Here is a 21,754-nt window from a genome sequence, read left to right as displayed (position 1 = left end):
ACTATATTCTAAATGCGTTTGCAAGCTCTTAGCTATAGTGCTTGTAAGTGCTGCTCTGAAGCTTGCTGGATCCGGCCGGCCTCAGCGCCCCTGTGCGCCTCTGATGCTGCAGCGGCAAAGCTGCCTCTCCTAACAGCACTGTAGAGTGCACATTTCAGATGGCGAGTGCTGTGCTCCAAGAGTTAATTGTGAAAACATTTTATTGGTAGTGCACCAACTAAAAGCCACAACAGTGGTGAAAGGAGCAATATCCAGAGCGACAATAAGGACATACAAGCTTTCCAAGGTCTCGGAACGGATGGGTGCTGGTTTCCATACACCAGTAGTGTCTGGTCAGTTGTGTCATGCACGAGCCCGACACAACTAATGGTTAATTGTTCACTTTCTGCAATGGTCCGGTGTATATAACTGGTCACAATCGGTTGCGTGTAATGTTTTTTAATCCAATTCTAGGAGCAGTCTGGTGCAATAACTGGTGGATGACTGGGACGGCCTCATAGTAATCTATAAGATGAGTTCTGGCATCAGTTGACCTCCAGCATTTCACTATCAGGCTCGAGCAAAATAAAAAAGCAAAAAAAAAGCCCCTTTAATGGAAATGAGGAGTAAGGCAATCAATGCCGCTTTGGAGTGGGGGGCACAAATCAGTGGGGCCGTTAAACGCTGACTGATCGGCTATATACAAGCCTATTGGCCATATTTCTTTTTAAATATTTTTATTAAATTTTTATAAAACTGGTATGTGGAGAGGGAGGGGGGAACAAGGATAAATGTAAAGGTCATAAGAAATAGAGAACCTTTGTAACAAAGCATACATCAGTAACTATACAATATAGTAATACCAATAAGCGGTACTAAATGCTGAACCTTTGAGAAGGAGAGGCAAGAGGGCGGTCTAACCCAACCATGTAAGGAGGTATATGAGAAAAATTTAAATTTAAACTTTTCTAAATTTACTGTTCCAAACCTTCCATTTTTTAGTGTGGGCGGGAATAGTATTATTAATAACTGCAAACCTCCATTCAATAGCATTATGTGGGTAGATTTTATCTAAAATGTCTGAGGATTTAGGAGGATCAGGTTTCTTCCAAAAGTAAGCCAAATTATTTTTAACTACCAGGAGGATATGAATAACTACCTGTCTCACCAACGGGTGCAATTGATCCTTTTCCAAGGAAAGCAATGCTTTTTGGGGAGTCAAAGTAAAGTTTCCAGTGAAGAAGTCAATATGACGAGAAACCTGGAGCCAGAGACGTTTAAGCTTCGGGCAACACCAAAAGATGTGGTAAAGATTCCCCGGTTGACCACAACCTCTCCAACAGAGGGGGGAATGGTCCCTGTTAATGTGAGAGTCTAATAGGCGTGAGATACCACCTGGTAAGTAGTTTAAAATAAGACTCATGAAGAGTCATTGACTTATACCTATTTTTTATGGCAATGTCCCATTGCTCAATTGGAATAACAATCCCAAGGTCGGATTCTCATCTCCTTAAATATATACTCTTACAAGAGAGTTCCTCTCTATTGAAAAAAAACCAAGAGTACACATTCCTTAGGCTCCAGGTATGTTTATTATTTAAGCTGCACAGCAGTGAAGACACAATTTCATAATTAAATGCTTTGCCTAAAAGGATTTTTTTGTACCTTATCTTTTAACATTAAGTAAGGGAAAAATTCAGAGGAGGGGACATTATATACACATCGTGTATGTTTTTTATTTTTTTAATACCCAAATTATTCCAAATTTCTGAGAGAGGGAAGTCAAAAAATAAAGCCACTACACGAAGCGGAAACCTCAAAGCCTGTTCATATTGGCCATATTTCTGTCCTGTTTACACACTCCATCAAAACAGTGATGGGGACAGAAAGATTGTTAACACGTTATCATGAATACAATATCATGTTAATCAGCAGCATATTACCTGTTCACACAGGGGCGATGTTCTGCCAATAACGATAATTTTTATGCATGCACAAAAATTATCGCACCAGTCGAACAGTAGTCAGGAATGAGCATTTGTACTAATGCACGTTCACCGAGTATTGACTCATCTCAATGGATCTAAAGGTTCAACAGGGACTGGAGTAAGTAGGGAAAAGTGAGATGTGCGTACAGAGAAGGCACTTCAGTTCAGTAGTATGCTAATTTTAATATTTGTCATTGTTGGGTGGTGCTGTTTATTTTTTGTAACAATCCTGAAATTTCTTATTTCTTAGAATGCACAATATTGATACAAATTGTGGCATTTGAAATTTTATTTTACAGCCTTCGGGGGGGGGGGGGGGGGGGGGGTCATCTACTCTCTAGACCAAGCTAGAAAAATAAATGATGATCAGTTTGGAACCTACAGACACGTGCTATGATGAGGGTAAATTGCACAATTTATAATGGTGGGTGGAAATGGAAACTATATAGCTGCACACTGTGCCTACACTGCAGATTATACAGCGGTGCAGTGCGTACTGTAGTAATGCACCCTGAAGCATGTGTCTGTACAGCCAAGATGGCTGAGTGAGGTGTTGAGGATAAGAGTTTCATCATTTCTAAGGCACGGTGGCTCAGTGGTTAGCACTGCAGCCTTGCAGCGCTGGGGTCCTAGGTTCAAATCCCACCAAGGACAACATCTGCAAGGAGTTTGTATGTTCTCCCAGTGTTTGCATGGGTTTACTCCGGGTTCTCCTCCTACATTCTAAGGACATACTGATAGGGAATTTATATTGTGAGCCCCATCAGGGACAGTGCCAATAATGTCTGTAAAGCGCTGTGGAAATAATGGCACTATATAAATAACTAGATTATGGCCCGATGCTATCGCATCGGGAGGATGCGATAGCATCACACCTCTTGCCATGTTAACCCTCAACACACACACTCCTCTCACCTTTCACCATCTCCACTCACTCTTTCACTCCACATACGACCCCTTCTCTCACTCTGTCTCTCATGCTCACGCCGTCATCGCCGCTGCTCAACGATCCCCGACATCTTCTTCCGCCGGCGCCATCCTGGATCTAGACTTTGTCCACGCCGGCGACATGCTCTTGCGGCGACGCCATCTTGAGTATCGTGAAATCCCGCGATAGTGGACGACGTCGGGATCCAAAATGGCGTTGGCGAAATCTCGCGAGTTTTCGCCGACGCCATTTTGGATCCAGACGTCGTCCTCGCCGGCGACATGCTCTTGCGGCAACGCCATCCTGACTATCGCGGGATTTCGCCGATCCAAAATAGCGTCGCCGCAGGAACATGTCGCCGGCGTGGATGCCGTCGGGATCCAAAATGGAGTCGGCAAAATCTCGCGAGATTTCGCCGACGCCATTTTGGATCCCGACGTCCTCCACACCGGCGACATGTTCTTGCGGCGACGCCATCTTGACTATCGCGGGATTTCGCAGATCCAAAATGGCGTCGCCACAAAAACATGTCGCCAGCGTGGAGGACGTCTGGATCCAGGATGGCGCCGGCGGAAGAAGATGTCGGGGATCGTGGATCAGCGGCGATGACGGCGTGAGTATGAGAGACGGAGTGAGAGAAAGGGTCGTATGTGGAGTGAAAGAGTGAGTGGACGTGAGTGGAGATGGTGAAAGGTGAGAGGAGTGTGTGTGTTGAGGGTTAACATGGAAAGAGGTGTGCTGTGACGTCACCGGTTACAACTGGACGGAAGTTGTTACAACCGGAAGTTGCTTAGGGCATTTATTATTATAGATTAAAACAAAATAAATAAATTTCCAGCAGAGTGAGAACATCATGTGGAATTGCTTCATTCCTGGACTATGATCGGCTTCAGAATCGGAGACCTGTTCGTTTAAGGGTAATGTCACACTTAGCGATGTACCAGCGATATGATGCGGTCAGGATCGCTGGTACATCACTAGGTGGTCGCTAGTGAGCTGCCAGACAGGCAGATTTCACTAGCGACATCGCTGGGGACGGGGGTCGCTACTTACCTGTCACACCAGACGATCCTGCGTCCTCCTGCCCGGCTCCACGCGTCACTCGTCATCACAGCAGGAAGCGCCGCAGGAAGCTGACGACGAGAAACTGTCCAGGACATTCTCGCGCGATCAGCGATAACCAGCGGGGGAGCCGGTCGTAGGTAAGTATCAGACACAGCGATATCGCTATAACCTCACTAGTTATTGCTAGCGATATCTCTTAGTGTGACATGCCCTTTATGAATCACCCTAATCTGGATCCCAGCGGGTGGAGGTGGGAGACAATTATAGCCTGTGTAGACACAAGTACATGGAATACTCAAAGGAGATTGAAGACGAAAGCCCCCGTCACACATAGCGATCTCAAGTTTTGTGACGCAACAGGGATCTCACCAGTGAGATCGCTGTGTGTGACACTTACCAGCGACCGGCCCCCCCGCCGGGTATCGCTGATCGTCCTGGAATGGCCAGGAAAATTTTTTTGATCGCTGGTCTCCCGCTGGCCAGCACGCATCGCTGCGTGTGACAGGCGGGAGACCAGCGATCAGCGCGCTGGTAATTAAGGTAAACGTCGGGTATCTAAGCGGCGCGCTGCTAACTAAGGTACACAGTGGGTAACTAAGCGACGCCCTCGCTTGTTACCCGCGTCGTCGCTGGTCCTCATCGCTGGTGAGATCTGCCTGTTTGGCAGCTCACCAGCGATCCTGACAAGGTCATATCGTTGTCGGGATCTCTGGTGCGTCGCTATGTGTGACGGGGCCCTAACATCCTGCAGACACAAAAAAGTCTGATTCTGCAGTGGAGAATTTAGTATACATGTGGACTATTGATCCACGCCGAAGCAGATGAAGGACGATACAAAAACCATCACAAAAACATGAAGTGTCTAATACACTGGACAATCTTTTTGGTGACCAACCTAGCAATAAGTATTTTGGCGATCCAAATTCCTATGTGCACACCAAATTAAAGAAACTGTACATGATTAAAAAAATGAATGCTTTTTTCTAAAAAATATATATAATATAAATCTAATATATAAAGCTCAAGTGTGTGTATGTATGTATGTGTGTATGTGTGTGTCCGGGATTGGCATCTGCACCGTCGCAGCTACAGCCACAAAATTTTGCACAGTCACACGTCTGGACCCCAAGAGCGTCATAGGCTATGTTGTGAGGCGAAATTTTAACCCCGCGTGTTCCAATTCACTAAACAATTTGGCCTATTATCATTTCTATGGTGTTATCGTCCTTCTGTAAAGCTGGAAATAACACAATTTATTACCGTGCCAACACAGACCACCCTCTGACACAGACTGCAGGGGGAGCCCAGTATCACACAGGATAGGATTAGATACACGACTCAGCAGTCAGTAACACACATAGGATTAGGTACACTGCTCAGCAGTCAGTATCACACAGAATAGTATTAGATACAAGGCTCAGCAGTCAGTATCACACAGGATAGGATTAGATACACAGCTGAACAGTCAGTAACACACGATAGGATTAGATGCATAGATGAGCAGTCAGTAACACACATAGGATTAGGTACACGGCTCAGCAGTCAGTATCACACAGGATAGGGTTAGATATACGGCTCAGCAGACGGTATCACACAGGATAGGATTAGATACACAGCTCAGCAGTCAGTATCACACAGGATAGGATTAGATACACGCTGAGCAGTCAGTAACACACGATAGGATTAATATACACAGCTCAGCAGAAAGTATCACACAGGAGAGGATTAGGTACACAGCTCAGCAGACATTATCACACAGGATAGGGTTAGATACACAGCTCAGAAACAGGATGTGCCAAAGGAGAGGACATTTTCATTCCAAGAATTCCACTCATTCCATCTGATTTGTTTTTTGATTTTAAACGCCTCCAGTTTCCAGTTCAACTACTATTTGCAATGTCCATTAACAATGCTCAGGGACAGTCCTTGAAAGTAGTAGGGATTGATTTGCAGTCTCCATGCTTTTCTCATGGTCAACTTTACATGGTTTGTTCAAGAGTTGGAACTGCCAAAAATCTGTTCATCTTTGCGCCGAAAGGAAAAACCAAAAATCTTGAATGAGTTGAAAATAACATACTATCAATACTTGGGTAATCGTTTAGTTAATTTGTGTTGCAAATCTGTAGTGTTGAACATATGATGTGAAATGTTTTTATGTGCAATATAATCATTATAATTTGTTGTAACTAACCACAGTTGGTTACTATGCCCAGGCAACGCCAGGCTCTTCAGCTAATATATATATATATTAGTGGGTTTTTCTCCAGCAGATTAGCTTTTGTGTTTTCTTAAGTTTTGGATTAATTTTTGTTCTTATTATTATTTACACATGGAATCTGTTTGGGGGTATGTTTGGGGGAATGAGCTGACAGATATGTATGTATGTATGTATGTATGTATGTATGTATACATGTACACATATATACATACATATCTGTCAGCTCATTCCCCCAAACATACCCCCAAACAGATTCCATGTGTAAATAATAATAAGAACAAAAATTAATCCAAAACTTAAGAAAACACAAAAGCTAATCTGCTAGAGAAAAACCCACTGTACAAGTGATGAGTCTGCAAGTGCTCAGGGTGGAGCAGAGCACTTTCACTGCCGCAGGTGCCAACTCTATTCTCAGCCCAACTTCACCCAACACTAGGTGACTGACATGCCGCAGCAATGCCAACTATCTGTCAATCACCAATTGCAGTGCCGAGTTAAGGCTCTATTGGACATCCGATTTTCTCATACGAGTGATACCTATACTTATGATAGCCTATGGAAACATTCACATGTTCGTGATTTTCCACCGACTGAAAGGTCAGCAGAAAATCACGGAGACATGTCCAATTTTGATTCGGGGGTCAGATCAAAATCAATGCAAGTCAATGGGTCTGTGAACAAATTGGACAGCACTTGGATAAGATCAATTTTAAAGGCCTGACAGAAAGGAAAAGGTGTAGAAATGTTTTCTTTTTAAGTTCTCCACATACGAAAAAACAGATGACACTGTGACCGCACACTGATCAAACTTTGATCAGAATAACAGACCCATTTTTTCGTGTGAAAAACAGACAACTGAACGAGCCCTGAAGCTGGAGTCACACATAGCGACTCACCAGCGATCCCGACAACGATATCAAAGTGTCAGTATCGCTGGTGAGTCGCTATGTGATCGCTGGTGAGCTGTCACACAGGCAGCTTCACCAGCGAACAGCACAACGACGCCGAGCGCGCGACGTCGCTGTGTTCTTTAGTTACCAGCGCGCTGAAGCAGGGAGCTGGTAACTAACGTGCACATCGGGTATCCAAGGGACGCCTGTCCCTTGGATACCCGATGTGTACGTTAGTTACCAGCAGATCGCTGGTCTCCCGCCTATCACACGCAGCGATGCGTGCTGGCCAGGGGGAGACCAGCGACAAAAGAGATGTCCAGGGGTTTCCCAGAGCGATCAGCAATACCGGCAAGGGGGCCGGTCGCTGATCGCTGTCACACACAGCGATCTTGCTGGTGAGATCGCTGTTGTGTCACAAAACATAGCGAGATCGCTATGTGTGACGGGGCCCAGAGTCTGGGAACAGAACTGGGAGGTGAGGCAGTGGAGGTGCTCAGTCCCACCCAGGGCCCTTGAAGACTCATTTGCATACCACTTCTAAAATGGATTTCTTTGCAACAGAGCAGCATTTGCATTTAATAAAGGCATTGGATTCACTTGTGATTTTATCACCCATACATACACACACGGACTTGGTTGGGGGTAGTAGAATGGGCTCACACATTCACTTTAATATTAGTAGAAAATAAAGAAACAGACAGCTACAGTCACACGATGGCGTAACATACCGTACCTCTGCTGTCAGAAGCATATTATTAACAAGTTCCATGTACGCTTTCATCTCTGCCTTCTGGACTTCATCTAAGCCGTCACTAAGTGAATGGCCCTACGTGAGGAAAAGCAAGTGTTATCGCCAGGTCTTCTATTTGCAAAAAAAATATACAAAGACTTTGCCCCCATATAAGAAGATCAAATCAAAACCTTGAGAGGGTCAGAAGTTACCAAGTGCTGGAGAATCATGCAAATATCCAGATCAAAAGCGTATTCAGTACCAGAGGACAGGGGGATAGAAGCCGATAATGAATAAGGAGTTGGTGGGCGCGCTCCTCCGACCTCACTCCATCCCATATTTCGTAACCTCAAGCTCCAGCAGCAACGAAAAATGATTATATCAGGAATATACAAAGATTATTATCCCAATACGGCCCATAATAACCCTGCAGAGCTTAACCACAGTTGTTGCCAACAGAATCCAGGCGCTGTTTATAGTTTATGGTTTGGGTAACACGCTCAATTCCTTTTCTCCCCCGCCCCGATTCACATGATATTATTAGCTACCAACCAAAATCACCAGGTTCACCTTTTATAATATGTATACGGCTAACACAGGGCTGCTATACTGTAGGTCAACTGCTAGACAGCATCTGGATTTATTTTCAATAATCTCAATGGGAAACACTACAAATAGTCGGGCCCTGCTTATGGTGGATGATTAGAGAAAATCAAGATAGTGTATATAGCTATCAGTGACCATACATAGCGGTCAGCAACCAGGAGAGAGGAGAAAGCTGCTACCATAAACCTCAGAACATCTCATCTCCTGCAGAAAGAAAAGGATCAGTACAGATTATGCCATATACATGGTCTTCCGGTCCTGTCCATATTGCCAGGCTGGGACGGCATTAATCTCATGTGCATGGGGGTCTTTAGAAGTTAGGTTAAGAGTCCTTTCATTAACTCTAACAATGTGGGTTCACTTCTTGTACCAATTCTCACCTTGGCTTTCACAAATTGAACTATTGGTCCCAGTTCAGATATTACTTGATTCCCAACATGGATGAAAGGAACTTTACCTGTAGAACATAAAAAAGGTTTCATGTAATCACTAGAACGCTGAACAGAGATATAGAAAAGACTCACGTGGGGACCTGGAGAAACAGATTAGGGCATTTGCAACTTAAAAAATGAAAATTCACTAAATATATATATATATACATACATATACACACACACACACACACACACACACACACACACACACGTGGCTACTACTACATCCCCCATAGCGGAGTCCAGGTCAGAAAGGCTATCGTCTCACGTCACGGATTTGCCATAGGTTGTCTATATCACTAGACCATTCATGACAGAAATCCAAAGCGGACACTCGGATCTCTTGTGCACACACTCCATTGATCCAACGGAGATCCAAAGTTAGAATTAGTATTGTCAATCAATGATCAAATTTGCAGTTCTTTAGCAGAGAATGTGTGGAAATATCATGCATGGCATTTTTGTGGATTTTTTTTTTTTGCAGGCATGGACAAGTCATTAGAAGTGGAATTATGGTGGATTTGATAGGACCAAGTCGTAGAACCCAATTAAATTGTTGATGGACTCCTAAAAGACAAGAGTCAGGGTCAACGAGATCCATTAGACACTGTTTGGATTAGTTGTACGACAGGTGCTTCACCGCTTCTTGGCCATAACATTTATGTTACTAGAGCCCTAGACTATATGAATAAGGAGCACTGTGCATACTGGAGAAATCCCAGCCATATACTGGAGAAATCCCAGCCATATACTGGAGAAATCCCAGCCATATACTGGAGAAATCCCAGCCATATACAGGAGAGATCCCAGCCATATACAGGAGAGATCCCAGCCATATACTGGAGAAATCCCAGCCATATACTGGAGAAATCCCAACCATGTGCTGGAGAAATCCCAGCCATATACAGGAGAAATCCCAACCATGTGCTGGAGAAATCCCAGCCATATACAGGAGAGATCCCAGCCATATACAGGAGAAATCCCAACCATGTGCTGGAGAAATCCCAGCCATATACTGGAGAAATCCCAACCATGTGCTGGAGAAATCCCAGCCATATACAGGAGAGATCCCAGCCATATACTGGAGAAATCCCAGCCATATACTGGAGAAATCCCAGCCATATACTGGAGAAATCCCAGCCATATACTGGAGAAATCCCAGCCATATACTGGAGAAATCCCAGCCATATACAGGAGAAATCCCAGCCATATACTGGAGAAATCCCAGCCATATACTGGAGAAATCCCAGCCATATACAGGAGAGATCCCAACCATATACTGGAGAAATCCCAGCCATATACAGGAGAAATCCCAGCCATATACTGGAGAAATCCCAACCATATACTGGAGAAATCCCAACCATGTGCTGGAGAAATCCCAACCATATACTGGAGAAATCCCAGCCATATACTGGAGAAATCCCAACCATGTGCTGGAGAGTGAACTGGTTCTAGACATATTTACACGTGCAGAGAATACCTGGAGGACTAATTGTCATTTAGGCATCAGCTGGTTTCACAACTTCATCACAGGCCTACGTTTCCCTTTGCTGAACCTTAAAGCCTTACTCCGGAGAACTTTTTATTTGCCCACTTGTTAGGGATCATGTGTGTAAATGTAATGATGGCAGTAACAGTCTCACTGGTTACCAGCATCGAACGGCTTCAGCAGCGGTTACTTTCTCAATGTAAGGGATCGCTCACACAATCCTATAACACACGGCCGAGTGCTCTCTGATGTATTATCGGAAATAACTTGGACCAATTTTAAACTATGAGGCAGTGTAGATCAGTGATTTTTTTCTCATGCCGATTCATCATCATTCGCTACGAGTGGCTCCAAAAATTGGATCACGCGCACCCATACAAGTCTGCGGGTGTGTGTGAAACATCAGACTGCACTCAGATGTCATCCAAGTGCAGTCTGATGCACACGCACAGAGCCAATAGAGAAGACAGAGAAATTAAGCTCTCCGTCCTCTCTGCACCTCTGATAACATTCTTTCATGCGAGAAAATCGGATCACAGTAAGAGGACACTTGGATCAAGCGCTGGCAGAGTTTTAGCCGTGTGTCAGTCACATAATCGGCCCAATTCTGTCACATGAGAGAATCTACACCAATGTGAGCAAGTCGTTAGTCTGAGACCTGGGACGAGGCTCTCAAGGCCTTGCAGTGAGAAAATTCTAAAAGTGACCTCCGCTCCATACAGCAACCACTGTGCGATTCGTCAAGTCACAAATGCAATCACGTGATGCCGGAGAGCCGCCGAAAACTGAAGAATGTGGCGACCAATCATCATTAGGGCTCGTTCACACATCCGATTTTTCCACGTATGAGAAAACCGGAAACATAACTCTGATCAGAGTTTGGTCCAAGTGTCATCTGTTTTTCTTGTACATAAAGAAATTAAATAGAAAAAGTTTCTCCATCTTCTCTATTCTGACAGATAGTGAAAATCAGGTCATTTTTTTCATGGAGCCACTGCTTTGCACTGCCGATTTTGATCCGACCCTCATATCAAAATCAGACATGTCTCCGCAATTTTCCACAGACCACTCGGGTACAGGAAAAAAAAAAAATCATCAGACATGTGGACAGCCCCATAGAATATCATAGGTACGAGTGTGATCCATGAAAACCATGAACAGCACTTGTCCGAGAAAATCGGTCATGAGATTGAGCCCTTACAGTTGCACACAGGACCCATAACAAACGGCCAAATTAAAAAAAAAAAATTCAACAGAGTGGGGCTTTACCTGTGACACCGTTTGTTTCCTGTGTAATATTCTAATCAGTGGCAGCGTCATCAAAAGAAGGAATACAAAACGTATTTTAGTGGACTCTGTGCCACAAAGTACAACATGGTCACCACATAATAACATACCATTGTTCTAAAGAAAAATAAAAAGAAAACCTATGCCAGTAATATCAGCTAATTTCCAGCTTTTACAACAAAAATGGCAGAGCTGAGGGGGATCCACTGATTGCTGAAGGAGCTTCCTTCTTGGAAGTTCAAGTTTCTTAATTTTAGAGGGACTGTTTATTGCTTATTATCACTATTTAATGGCCGTCAGCTCGATGTCGAGCCATGGTGACTTGGTGGAGGAACAATCTGTAGGAAAATCGATCTTGTGAAAGTCTAGATAGGTCCACCAGGGTCTTCTCTCCTGTTACTTTGATAGAATCAAGACATCAGGTGGCTGGTCTTCCTCTTCTCCTTCTCTTCTATTCTTCAGATCACGGTGTCCTACATGGTTACTCTCTTCATATGGTGAGCCCAAAGTAGGCTTATTAGTAGGAGACCTTATCGCCTGGTAAACATTTGCAATCTCAAGGACTGATAGGACAACTTAAAGAAAGAATACATAAACTTTATGAGGAGGCCATTCCTGGCAGACCCAAGCCCCAGATGGCCACCACGTGAAAAATCTATGCTATATTGTATACAGCATGAAAGCACTGGAGTGACACGGAGACTCTTCATAGCAAACTTTACTTGGAGATAAGTTTTCTTTCCCTATCTTAGTAGAAGGAGTACAATCATTTCACAGCCAGAAGAGGAAGGATTACCATACCAAGCCGGTGGTGAAATCTGTACTTCCCTGTGACTTCACATGATACTTAGAGCTTTTCGAGTGTTCTTCACCAAATGTTCCCCTGGAGCACATGCAGGAAACCTGCTGTTAGACCTGGTTCACACAGAGTTCATGCTAACAGCAGGCTCTGTCATGGTCCTTTTCAACAGATTCCCTCTTCTCTTGCTCACAGTCAGCCTAAGGGTAATGGATGAGGTGCACGGCTCCAACAAAGACCTCATCTGCATCCATACTCTAAAGTGTATGACAAAAGGAATGAAGGGCTTTTTGAACTGCGAAGAGTCAAAGGTTTCATTCACACTGTACTGCCGTGTTGCTGCTGGACAGATCTTTTCATATTCTGGCATCCATATTCAGCACTGGAAACCGCCCATACATTCTTCCACTCGAGGGAAGCGGCATGGCGTAGCTAAAATACATTGTGCAATCCAGAAAAGTGGGTGACGGGCTCTGGCATTTTATTTTAGAAGTGTAATTTGTTCGCCCTCGTGGTGCAATGCACAATCCTTCTGCCAATCACGCCGGAAAAAAATCCAAAGAAAATAAAGAAATCCACTTGAGCGAATGTAATGTATACAAAGTCAAATCCATCAATGCACTGCTCCAACACGCAGGATGAAAATGTAGAGCTACCATTTCACGAGCGGAGACAAGATTTATCTTACTGTGACGGGCTGGTGAAATCGGTGGGAAACGAGGTACTTGTGCCTCATGCCTCAGTCTTGACGTGAGCAGATAATGAATGGATTTGCTCAGCTCTTGTAGTGGCAATGTCCATGTGTGTAGAGAACTCCACAGATCTCACAATGTGCAGTCATGGTAAAAAGAAGCCTTTGATTGTGCGGCTTACAACGGATGGAGGAGTCAAGTGTTGGGTGGTACTTCGCACATACTGTACATACTTAGGCTCGTGAGAGTAAGGACTCATTCACCGGTCCGATATTCTCGTACGAGTGCTCTTTGTGTATTTCAAGGATAGAATTCATACTTATGATATTCTATGGGGTTGTGCACGTCGGATTTATTCCTCCGACCGAGTGGTCAGCGGAAAATTGCGGCGATATGTCTTCATTTTGAGCCAAAGATTGGATGAAAATCGGCAATGTAAGCCAATGGGTCCGTGAATAAGTTCGGACTACACTTGGATGACATCCGAGTATGATCTGATTTTCATGGACTATCAGAATGGAGAAATTGGATGACACTCAGACCATACTCAGATCATAATAACCGGTCTGCTTTTCTCATATGTGGAAAATTCCGACATGTGAATGAACCCTAACAATTAAAGTGGTGACAGTTAAGCTGTTAATATTATTAATATGGCCTTTGTAGACAGGCTGCAAACAATCACATGGCTCAGCAGTCTTGTGCTGATTATCTCAGCATCACCGCTTGAGCCCGGCGATTGGCTGCAGCGGTCAAGTGCACTGTTGCAGCCTGTCAACAATGACCAGGTGCAGCGGAGGAGATGTAGAACTGAAGCAGTTTTTGGCGAGTAAAGCTCAGTATATTTTTAACCTTAGCAAGTTCACAGAGTACAAAAAAATAAGCTTGGGAAATGTTTCACACCGCTGGTTGGAAGGTCACAATGATTTTCCTTGTAGAAATTCCTGCGGCTTTCAGGGCATGCTGGATGGAAGTTTTGCAATGGCTGCTGAGCCACAGGCTGGGGTTCATCAAATGTAACCCCTAAATGGGCTCAAATCTACCAGATCAAGAGTTGCTCACGTTCGTAAAGGGGGATAACCCTTTCTAGGACCTCTATATGTGTTGGTAAGGCCATACGTTGGTGTTATAAATTATTTCCACTAGGAAACAGTTTTTTGTGAATGGAAAAGATAGCGTTTATCGATAAACGCTATCACTCAGCAATACTTTATTATTGTATTAAAACAATTAATAGCGTATTCCGGACTAGTAGAATCTTTTAAATTTTTTTTTCTTAAAATCAATAGTGGTAGAAATCCACTTGTTTCTCCTCCTGGACTCAAAATTCCCAATTCAAGGGTAAAATCAAGTCTTCAGCTTTTACTACTACTGAGATGACAGTTGGTGCTCATAAAGTTCTATAGAGAACTGTAAGTGACATTTGAGGAGAATTTGCAGCAGAATGTCTGTCTCCCTCTATCTCCTCTTTCCTCCATGAGATTTAAAAAGCACCAACTGCCATCACCTCTCTCAGTAACGGGAAAATCAGTCTTCACTGAATACAGATTTCACCCAAACATTGAGAATGAAAGATTAGTCCAGCAGGAAAACTTGAGCAAATTTCCCAGCTAAAATATATTAAACAGTTGATTATGTGTACTATTGGTTTATGAAATTAAAATTAAAATGACTGCTGCTTTTTAAAAAAAAAATTCTAAGGAAAATGTAAAATAACACAAGGATCATCAATCACTCCTGTACAAATGGTTCTTGGGCACCCTGCGAGTCACTGTACTTGTTGAAATTATCGGACAGAGGAGACTGCTGCTGCCAATTGCTGACTGCAGTGATGACATGTCAGTCACTGACGAACTAGTGATTGGCTGCAGAGGTCACAAAGTCCACTAATACAGGGCGGGAAGTTCAAAGACTGGTGTGGGACATACAAACACTGCAGTCAATCACTGATTGGTAGCAGTGACTTGCTGTAGATAGTGATAGGCTGGCCAGACTGAGCAGGAAGTACAGAGGGGTCAAAACATAAATGTCAGATGATTGGTAAGGGGAGTACCGTTTTTTTTTCCTCCATGTTACAGCCTCTTTAACATAAGTGTGAATACAGCCTAATTTGCCTTATTTGTGATTTAGTTGTGGAGAACATTAACAAAGTTACAAGAAATAGGGAAAAAAAAAAAACAGCAAGTAAATATAAAAAGTTTACTTTTCCTCCAATTAGAAGGTAAAATGCATTACCATTTTATATTACAATTTAAATATTTATGAAAATTGATAACAATCGTCATCCATTGTATTTTCCCCGATGCACACGGCTGTTAGATTTGATACACTGAGGTTTAGCCCAGTGTGAATTACGCACATTAAAGAAAAACAGAGCATGAAGTCGAGACAAGAGATTGAAACAAATAGACGTCGTGAAAGTGACCATTTGTATGTTTTTCCCAATCTGTTTGTGCTGCATAGTATTGGCACAAAGGCCAATGTCTCCCCGCTGTACTAACTGCTTTCCAATACTATATTTGAAGCATTTGGCCTCGGCAGCCTTAATAACTCTTCCTCCGTTTTCTTGCTCAAGCTTTCCATTAGTTTCTCTATCAATTGATGCTCAGAGAAAAGTCAGCTCAGCACCTTCCCCTTTGGAGATCAATATTCTCTTTATCGTAACACCTACAATAGCCGTAGAGTGGTTATTATTTTTAGATATTTTCTTGATATCGCAGAGCCATCAAAGCTCCGTTTCTAAGGTGCTTCTGCTCTGAACAGTAGTGCACAGCTCAGCAGAGAACAGATAGTGTCTGCATGTTACTTTTCAGGATACTCCTTTAAAGGGAATGTATGAGCAGAAAATTACATGGTTTAAGTTTTTAGACTCATACTTCCTGTTCTTTAAAGAAGACTTTTCAGGAGTCTCATTACCTTCAGAGGCAGGATTAGAGTAAAAGGTCATGCGTCTATGCACAGCTGATAATGTAGGATTCACAATTCACAATAGTGTATGTCACAGCTGATACTGCTCACCCTCCCCCGATAATGACCTATGCACACGTTCAATAGATGCTTTAACAGGAAAAAATACTGTCTACGTCTAAGTCTATTGCCTCTACCAGATTTTGACAAGTGGTCATAGGGAGCATCTGGGAGGGATGGAGTGGTGAAAGTGCATGCCTTAAGAGAATATTCTGAAGAAAGCCTAATTGCATTGTAAGCAGAGATTTCACATACTGCATTCCAAAAGCAAGAAATGTTAATTTCTTCCTATTCACGTACAAGTCTTCCTATGTGGTAGGAATATGAACCCCAAGGCTATGTCTATACGTTGCGTTTTTTTATCCAAACTTTAAGCTGCGTTTTATAGTACCAGGGAAAGCTGAGATTTGAGAAATCTCACACGTACACATTGTTTTTTTTTTTCCTGACTCAACTGGAAAACTGCTGAGTTATCTGAAAGAGGTCCGATTTTCACGGACTGATAGAATGGAGAAGGTGGAGAAACTTTTTTTCTCTCCATGTCCAAGAAAAACTGAGGTCACTTTGATCAAAGTCTGATCTTTGTAATGGAACCATTTTTCTTGGATGTGGAGAAAACCCTATGAGTGATGCCAAAATGGGCAACATTAACTTTTTCCAGTTGATAGATCTTTATGGTTATGGGCCGTTGGTCTACGAGTAGATGTGCTACATGTTTTGATTAAGGGACTAAGTAAACTTTTCTGGCATCTCTGATAATTTTTTGCATTAAAAAATACTGGAACCCATTTTTTGGAAAGGGATCCATCAGTATCCATTTCAATCAGTCAGAAATGGATCTGTCATGTCTCCGCTATAAATGGAAGCCGAGAGTGTGAAGAAACACTACAAAAACCAGGAACTATGAAGACAAATCGCTCATTGTATCGGAAGGTATTATGTTCCTGGGAGGGATTTTCTAGTAATGGTACACAACGCGCAGGTTTTCTCCGACACTAACGGAATATTTTCAATTTGCTTGAACCATAATTTGAAACATTAGTTAGTGAAGGTGACTTTCTCACACCACATGTAAGTGGCCGCAGGCTTTTAATACATACAAGCTCCTGACTGTGACTTATGCAGCAAGAAGGGGAAAAAAAAAAAAAAAAAAAAAAAAACCTAAAAAAAATAATAACTTTGCTCTCCTAGCAGCGAATGGAAATGTGCAGCTCTTACAGGTGAACAGAATATGCACAGATTTATCATTTTTATAGCCCTTTCAAGCAGCAAGAATTACAAGTTGTGGGAAGAAAAATAAGTGTGCAGAGTAATGCGGATATATTTATGACCGGAAGGCTTGCGCGGTGTTGCTATGGATCCCGAGCCCCCTTTTTCGCGTACAGCGTCTTCAGTGAATACCGTGCTTACCAGATGGAGACATATATTCAGCGTTTGCCCTACAAACCACCTGGACTGGCAGATTGCACATTTGTAAGAAGGCCTGAAAGACATTGAAAACAGAAAGAAACCATTTGTTGGCTGATGGCACAAAGGGAAAAAAAAAAAAAAGAGAAATCAAAAGACAATATTCAGCGGGTCATTAAACATGTTTACTAAGATTTCCAGCTCTGGTTAGATTTGTACCATAAGCGCAAAACGTTAAAAGCAAGCCTACCCGTGTTAGAGAGACCTGTGCAGACGTACGCACACATCTAAATCTGTTTGTACAGTGTCCTCGGGAGGATTGGCGCACTATAATTGGAAGCTGTTAATTTTGGGGATATTAAAAGGCAATTGGAATAAGGAAGGAAACGCCAATAAATAACATAAACACACAAAATTACCTACGACAGTCATTATGTACATTCTGCAGTTTCATCATGAAACTGGTGGCTCTAAGGCTAAGACCGGCCGGTCACATTAGATGGCTTCAGCCAACAGCCATCTCGGCCGACCCTCCCATACACAAAGGCGCCAATTTGGCCGTGAGCTCCTGTGTTCTCAATCAGAAAGCTTATGGCTGACATATCTCCGGGAGAACAATGCGATCGACAGTCCGAAATCGGTCATGCCTGGTCGATATCTTCCCCAGTGATTAGTCGGCCGGTGCCCCCCATAGTCATTAGACTTGTAGTCCAAATCGGTCCGTAACGGCGGGATCGTCCGACATTAGTTATAGTATAGGGGCCTTAAGGCTAAAAGGAGAGTCTAGTCAAATGGTGTAAACACTGACCTATTGCCACATTGCATCAAATAATTGCCAATGGGGTCAAGAAATTCAACATTTTGATTAGGTGTTGCAGGTTGCACATGACTTTGCCTCCATAAATTACCATTTAAATTGGAAAGAAGTATTAGAAAACACCACCCTCCAGAAACTTCATTTTACAGAGTCTGCAACAGATTATGGTGGGCTAACCATTGAGCGTAGCACTCACTATTTGTTCTTGCACCCAGTGCATTCAGATGTTGGCTGCCGCCTGCACTCCCAATCAGATCTTGATACCACATCCTAGGTATTGTGGCTGATTTACAAAACTACATGCAATATTTAACTTACCGTAAGTTGTGCCAAGAAAAAAAACACACACAACTGTCTTTATTTCTTTGCACCCTATTTATTATTTGTTTTAGACATGTTCTATTCACACGCACAAAGTGTGGCAAACCAGAGAAAGCAAAAGAAGAAAGACGCGCACTCTTGCTGTGGAGGAGATAGGTGCTGACTGTACGTGGAGGGTCCACAAACAGTAGTCAGTAGAAAAACAGTCGCACTCAAGTGTGGATTAATCTTGCAAAAAATCTTGAAGATTTTGTGAAATTTTTGGATTTTTATTTTATTTCAAATGCATCAAATAGTGTAACACCGCAGACAAAAGAAGTATCCAAAATGTGGGTATAATATCGTAATCCAGGATATGAGTATACTATGGTTACGTTTCGACCTACTAAGAGGCCTTTCTCAAACCATACTCAAGTAGTGTCAAGGAAAAGATTAATTAGAGCATTTTCAGAAGTCCCAAACAGGGGCTGATGGCATGGCACAACACCGCAGGTCCAGGCTGCTCCCATGCCATCAGCCCCTGTTTGGGACTTCTGAAAATGCTCCAATTAATCTTTTCCTTGACACTACTTGAGTATGGTTTGAGAAAGGCCTCTTAGTAGGTCGAAACGTAACCATAGTATACTCATATCCTGGATTACGATATTATACCCACATTTTGGATACTTCTTTTGTCTGCGGTGTTACACTATTTGATGCATTTGAAATAAAATAAAAATCCAAAAATTTCACAAAATCTTCAAGATTTTTTGCAAGATTAATCCACACTTGAGTGCGACTGTTTTTCTACTGGCAAACCAGAGAAAGGGCATGGCCTAAATCCCAATCTCATGGTCCAAAATTCCACAACAAATTTTCAAAATGTGATAAACTAAACTAGACAGTATAAAGATGCACTGGATTTATCAACCGCCATAAACCACTGTGATACATTCCGTGCATTTTACGATCGTCTAGTTTACGTATGCACTGCCTTAAAATGGAACAGCTTTAATAAATCAGTCCCATTTTTCCCCACCAATAGTAAGAGACGTGAGATTATGATTTGTTTATGGTAAACACATACAGGGGAAGCGCCAGGGAAAGCATGTGCTGTATTTAAACTATGGGCCCCCAATTGTTTTTTTTTCTCTTTTTTTTTTTTAGTACAAATATTTACTGATTGAAAATCATAAAACTGAGGGATGTCAGCATACTTAATTCTGCACAAAATTAAGTGATTCAATTAATATAAAATAATTATAATTAATATGTTAATATTAATATTGAGTAGAATTAATTTTAGCCAATTGGTTCGGCACTCCACAACAGTCACAGGATGTGGCCTAGCCCCCTGGGAAAATTAATTGCCCACTTCTATTGCTGAGAGATCCAGGAGAATCAGAAGGAAGTAGTGACATTAGTAGATCATTAGAGACTTCAGTAAGGGCAGTTTCAGTAGAGTGTGAAGGTACTGTCACACTTAGCGATATCGCTAGCAATATCGCTATAACTTGTGACGTTATAGCGATATTGCTAGCGATATCGCTATGTCTGATACTTACCTACGACCCGCTCCCCCGCTGGTTATCGCTAATCGCGCGAGAACGTCCAGGACTTTCTCGTCGTCAGCTTCCTGCGGCGCTTCCTGTGGAGAGACGAGTGTGGAGCCGGGCGGGAGGACGTCAGGATCGCCTAGTCTGACAGGTAAGTAGCGACCCCCAACCCCTTCGATGTCGCTGGTGAGATCTGCCTGTGTGGCAGCTCACTAGCGATGTACCAGCGATCCTGACCGCGTCATATCGCTGGTCGGGATCGCTGGTGCATCGCTAAGTGTGACAGTACCTTAAGGAGCGGAAATCAGATTATGAAGGATCAAGAAGAGAGTTATCTGAGAGATAGCAGATTACATGGGATTGGACCAAGAATTCCGGGAGTTCAGAGATGATAGGAAGATTAGAGACGGGTTTGTATTTAGCAGTGCAGTTCTGTCTGAGGGATGTATTTTTTTTTTTTTTTTTAAGTAATGGGTTGTGATGGCATGTTTAAATGAGGAGGGAAAGATACCAGGTGAAAGAAAGATTAAATATTTTAGTTAAGTGAAACGTGATAGCCAGGGAAAGGAACTAGAGGAGATGTGAGGGAATAGGGTCACTAATGCAGGTAGTAGGGCAAGAAGAAGCAAGGAGCCTGGTCATTTCTTCTTCTGTGACCGGTTCAATAGCAGAAAGTGACCTAGATGCAATGCAGGAGGGAGAAGAATGCATGATATTAGAAAATTGGAAGAAAATTTCCTGTCGGATATGGTAATTTTTTTTCTTTGAAATACATGGCCATATTGTCAGTGGTCTATGCCTGCACTCTTGGAATAAGGAGAGAAGGGAAAGTGTCAAAGAGTCAGTTATGATTGTTGGATAGTGTGGTGATAAGGGTATTGAAGTAGGCTTGTTTGGATAGGTGAAGGGCTGATTTGTATGTAAAAAGCTGTAACATGGAGAAGTCCCTCATATGTCATTATTGCGGAGCTCCTTTATCTTCTAACAAAAAAACACAAAACAATAATACTAATCATAATAATACATTTTAAATCTAGCCATTTTACATGTTACTGTCCAAAACCTAACTCCAGATTACAGTACATTTTTTCCTGCACCATGTAGATGAACAGTTGAATCACACACTTTGATATAAAATCTTCTTCTTGGCCTTGCCTGGTTTGATGAATGGAAAATTAATACATGGCCTAAAGATGAAGTCTAGCCTGTGTCCGAATTATTTTCTAGGCATCACGTGGGGTTTTAGAGATGGCTCAGGAGACGCTGTGTCTGCATTACAGTGGGGTCTGTGCGTATGATCTAAGGGCTTTCAGACTTCTACTTATCAAACAATGGATAATAGAGTCAGACAGCAGAGAAATGACAAAACTCTGCTTGTGCAGCCAAAAGGAAGTCAAGCAAAAGAGATTCTTGGGAACGGATTTAACACTGTCTCAATAACCATTAGTTATTTAACATTTGCTCTTCCGGTTTAATGTCAAAGAATTTGAAATCAAGACCACAAAGACATTCATAAAAAGGAGGAAATGAGGCGATATAGGATTTAATGTGGACTTTTTGACCAAAGCGCTACCATGATTAACTAACGTGTTGTACAGG

General features: G+C 42.6%; 1 protein-coding gene across 3 annotated transcripts in view; it reads right to left on the bottom strand.

Moving 5' to 3' along the window:
- The window catches only part of MTX2 (metaxin 2), a 100,421-nt gene that overhangs the window by 20,969 nt on the left and 57,698 nt on the right, over window positions 1-21,754 (bottom strand). For all 3 annotated transcript variants that reach the window (XM_073577424.1, XM_073577427.1, XM_073577425.1), the window contains exons 4-6: window positions 17,486-17,558; window positions 8,788-8,864; window positions 7,805-7,897 (exon numbers count right to left, since the gene is read on the bottom strand). In XM_073577424.1, the coding sequence (XP_073433525.1) occupies window positions 7,805-7,897; window positions 8,788-8,864; window positions 17,486-17,558 (243 nt within the window). The remainder of the gene's footprint in view (window positions 1-7,804; window positions 7,898-8,787; window positions 8,865-17,485; window positions 17,559-21,754) is intronic.

This window comes from Dendrobates tinctorius, unplaced genomic scaffold (genome assembly GCF_039654945.1).
Source record: "Dendrobates tinctorius isolate UK_male_01 unplaced genomic scaffold, ASM3965494v1 ptg000056l, whole genome shotgun sequence".
NCBI lineage: Eukaryota > Metazoa > Chordata > Amphibia > Anura > Dendrobatidae > Dendrobates > Dendrobates tinctorius.
The sequence above is the reverse complement of the archived record's forward strand: the minus strand, read 5'-3'. Positions and strand labels throughout refer to the sequence as shown.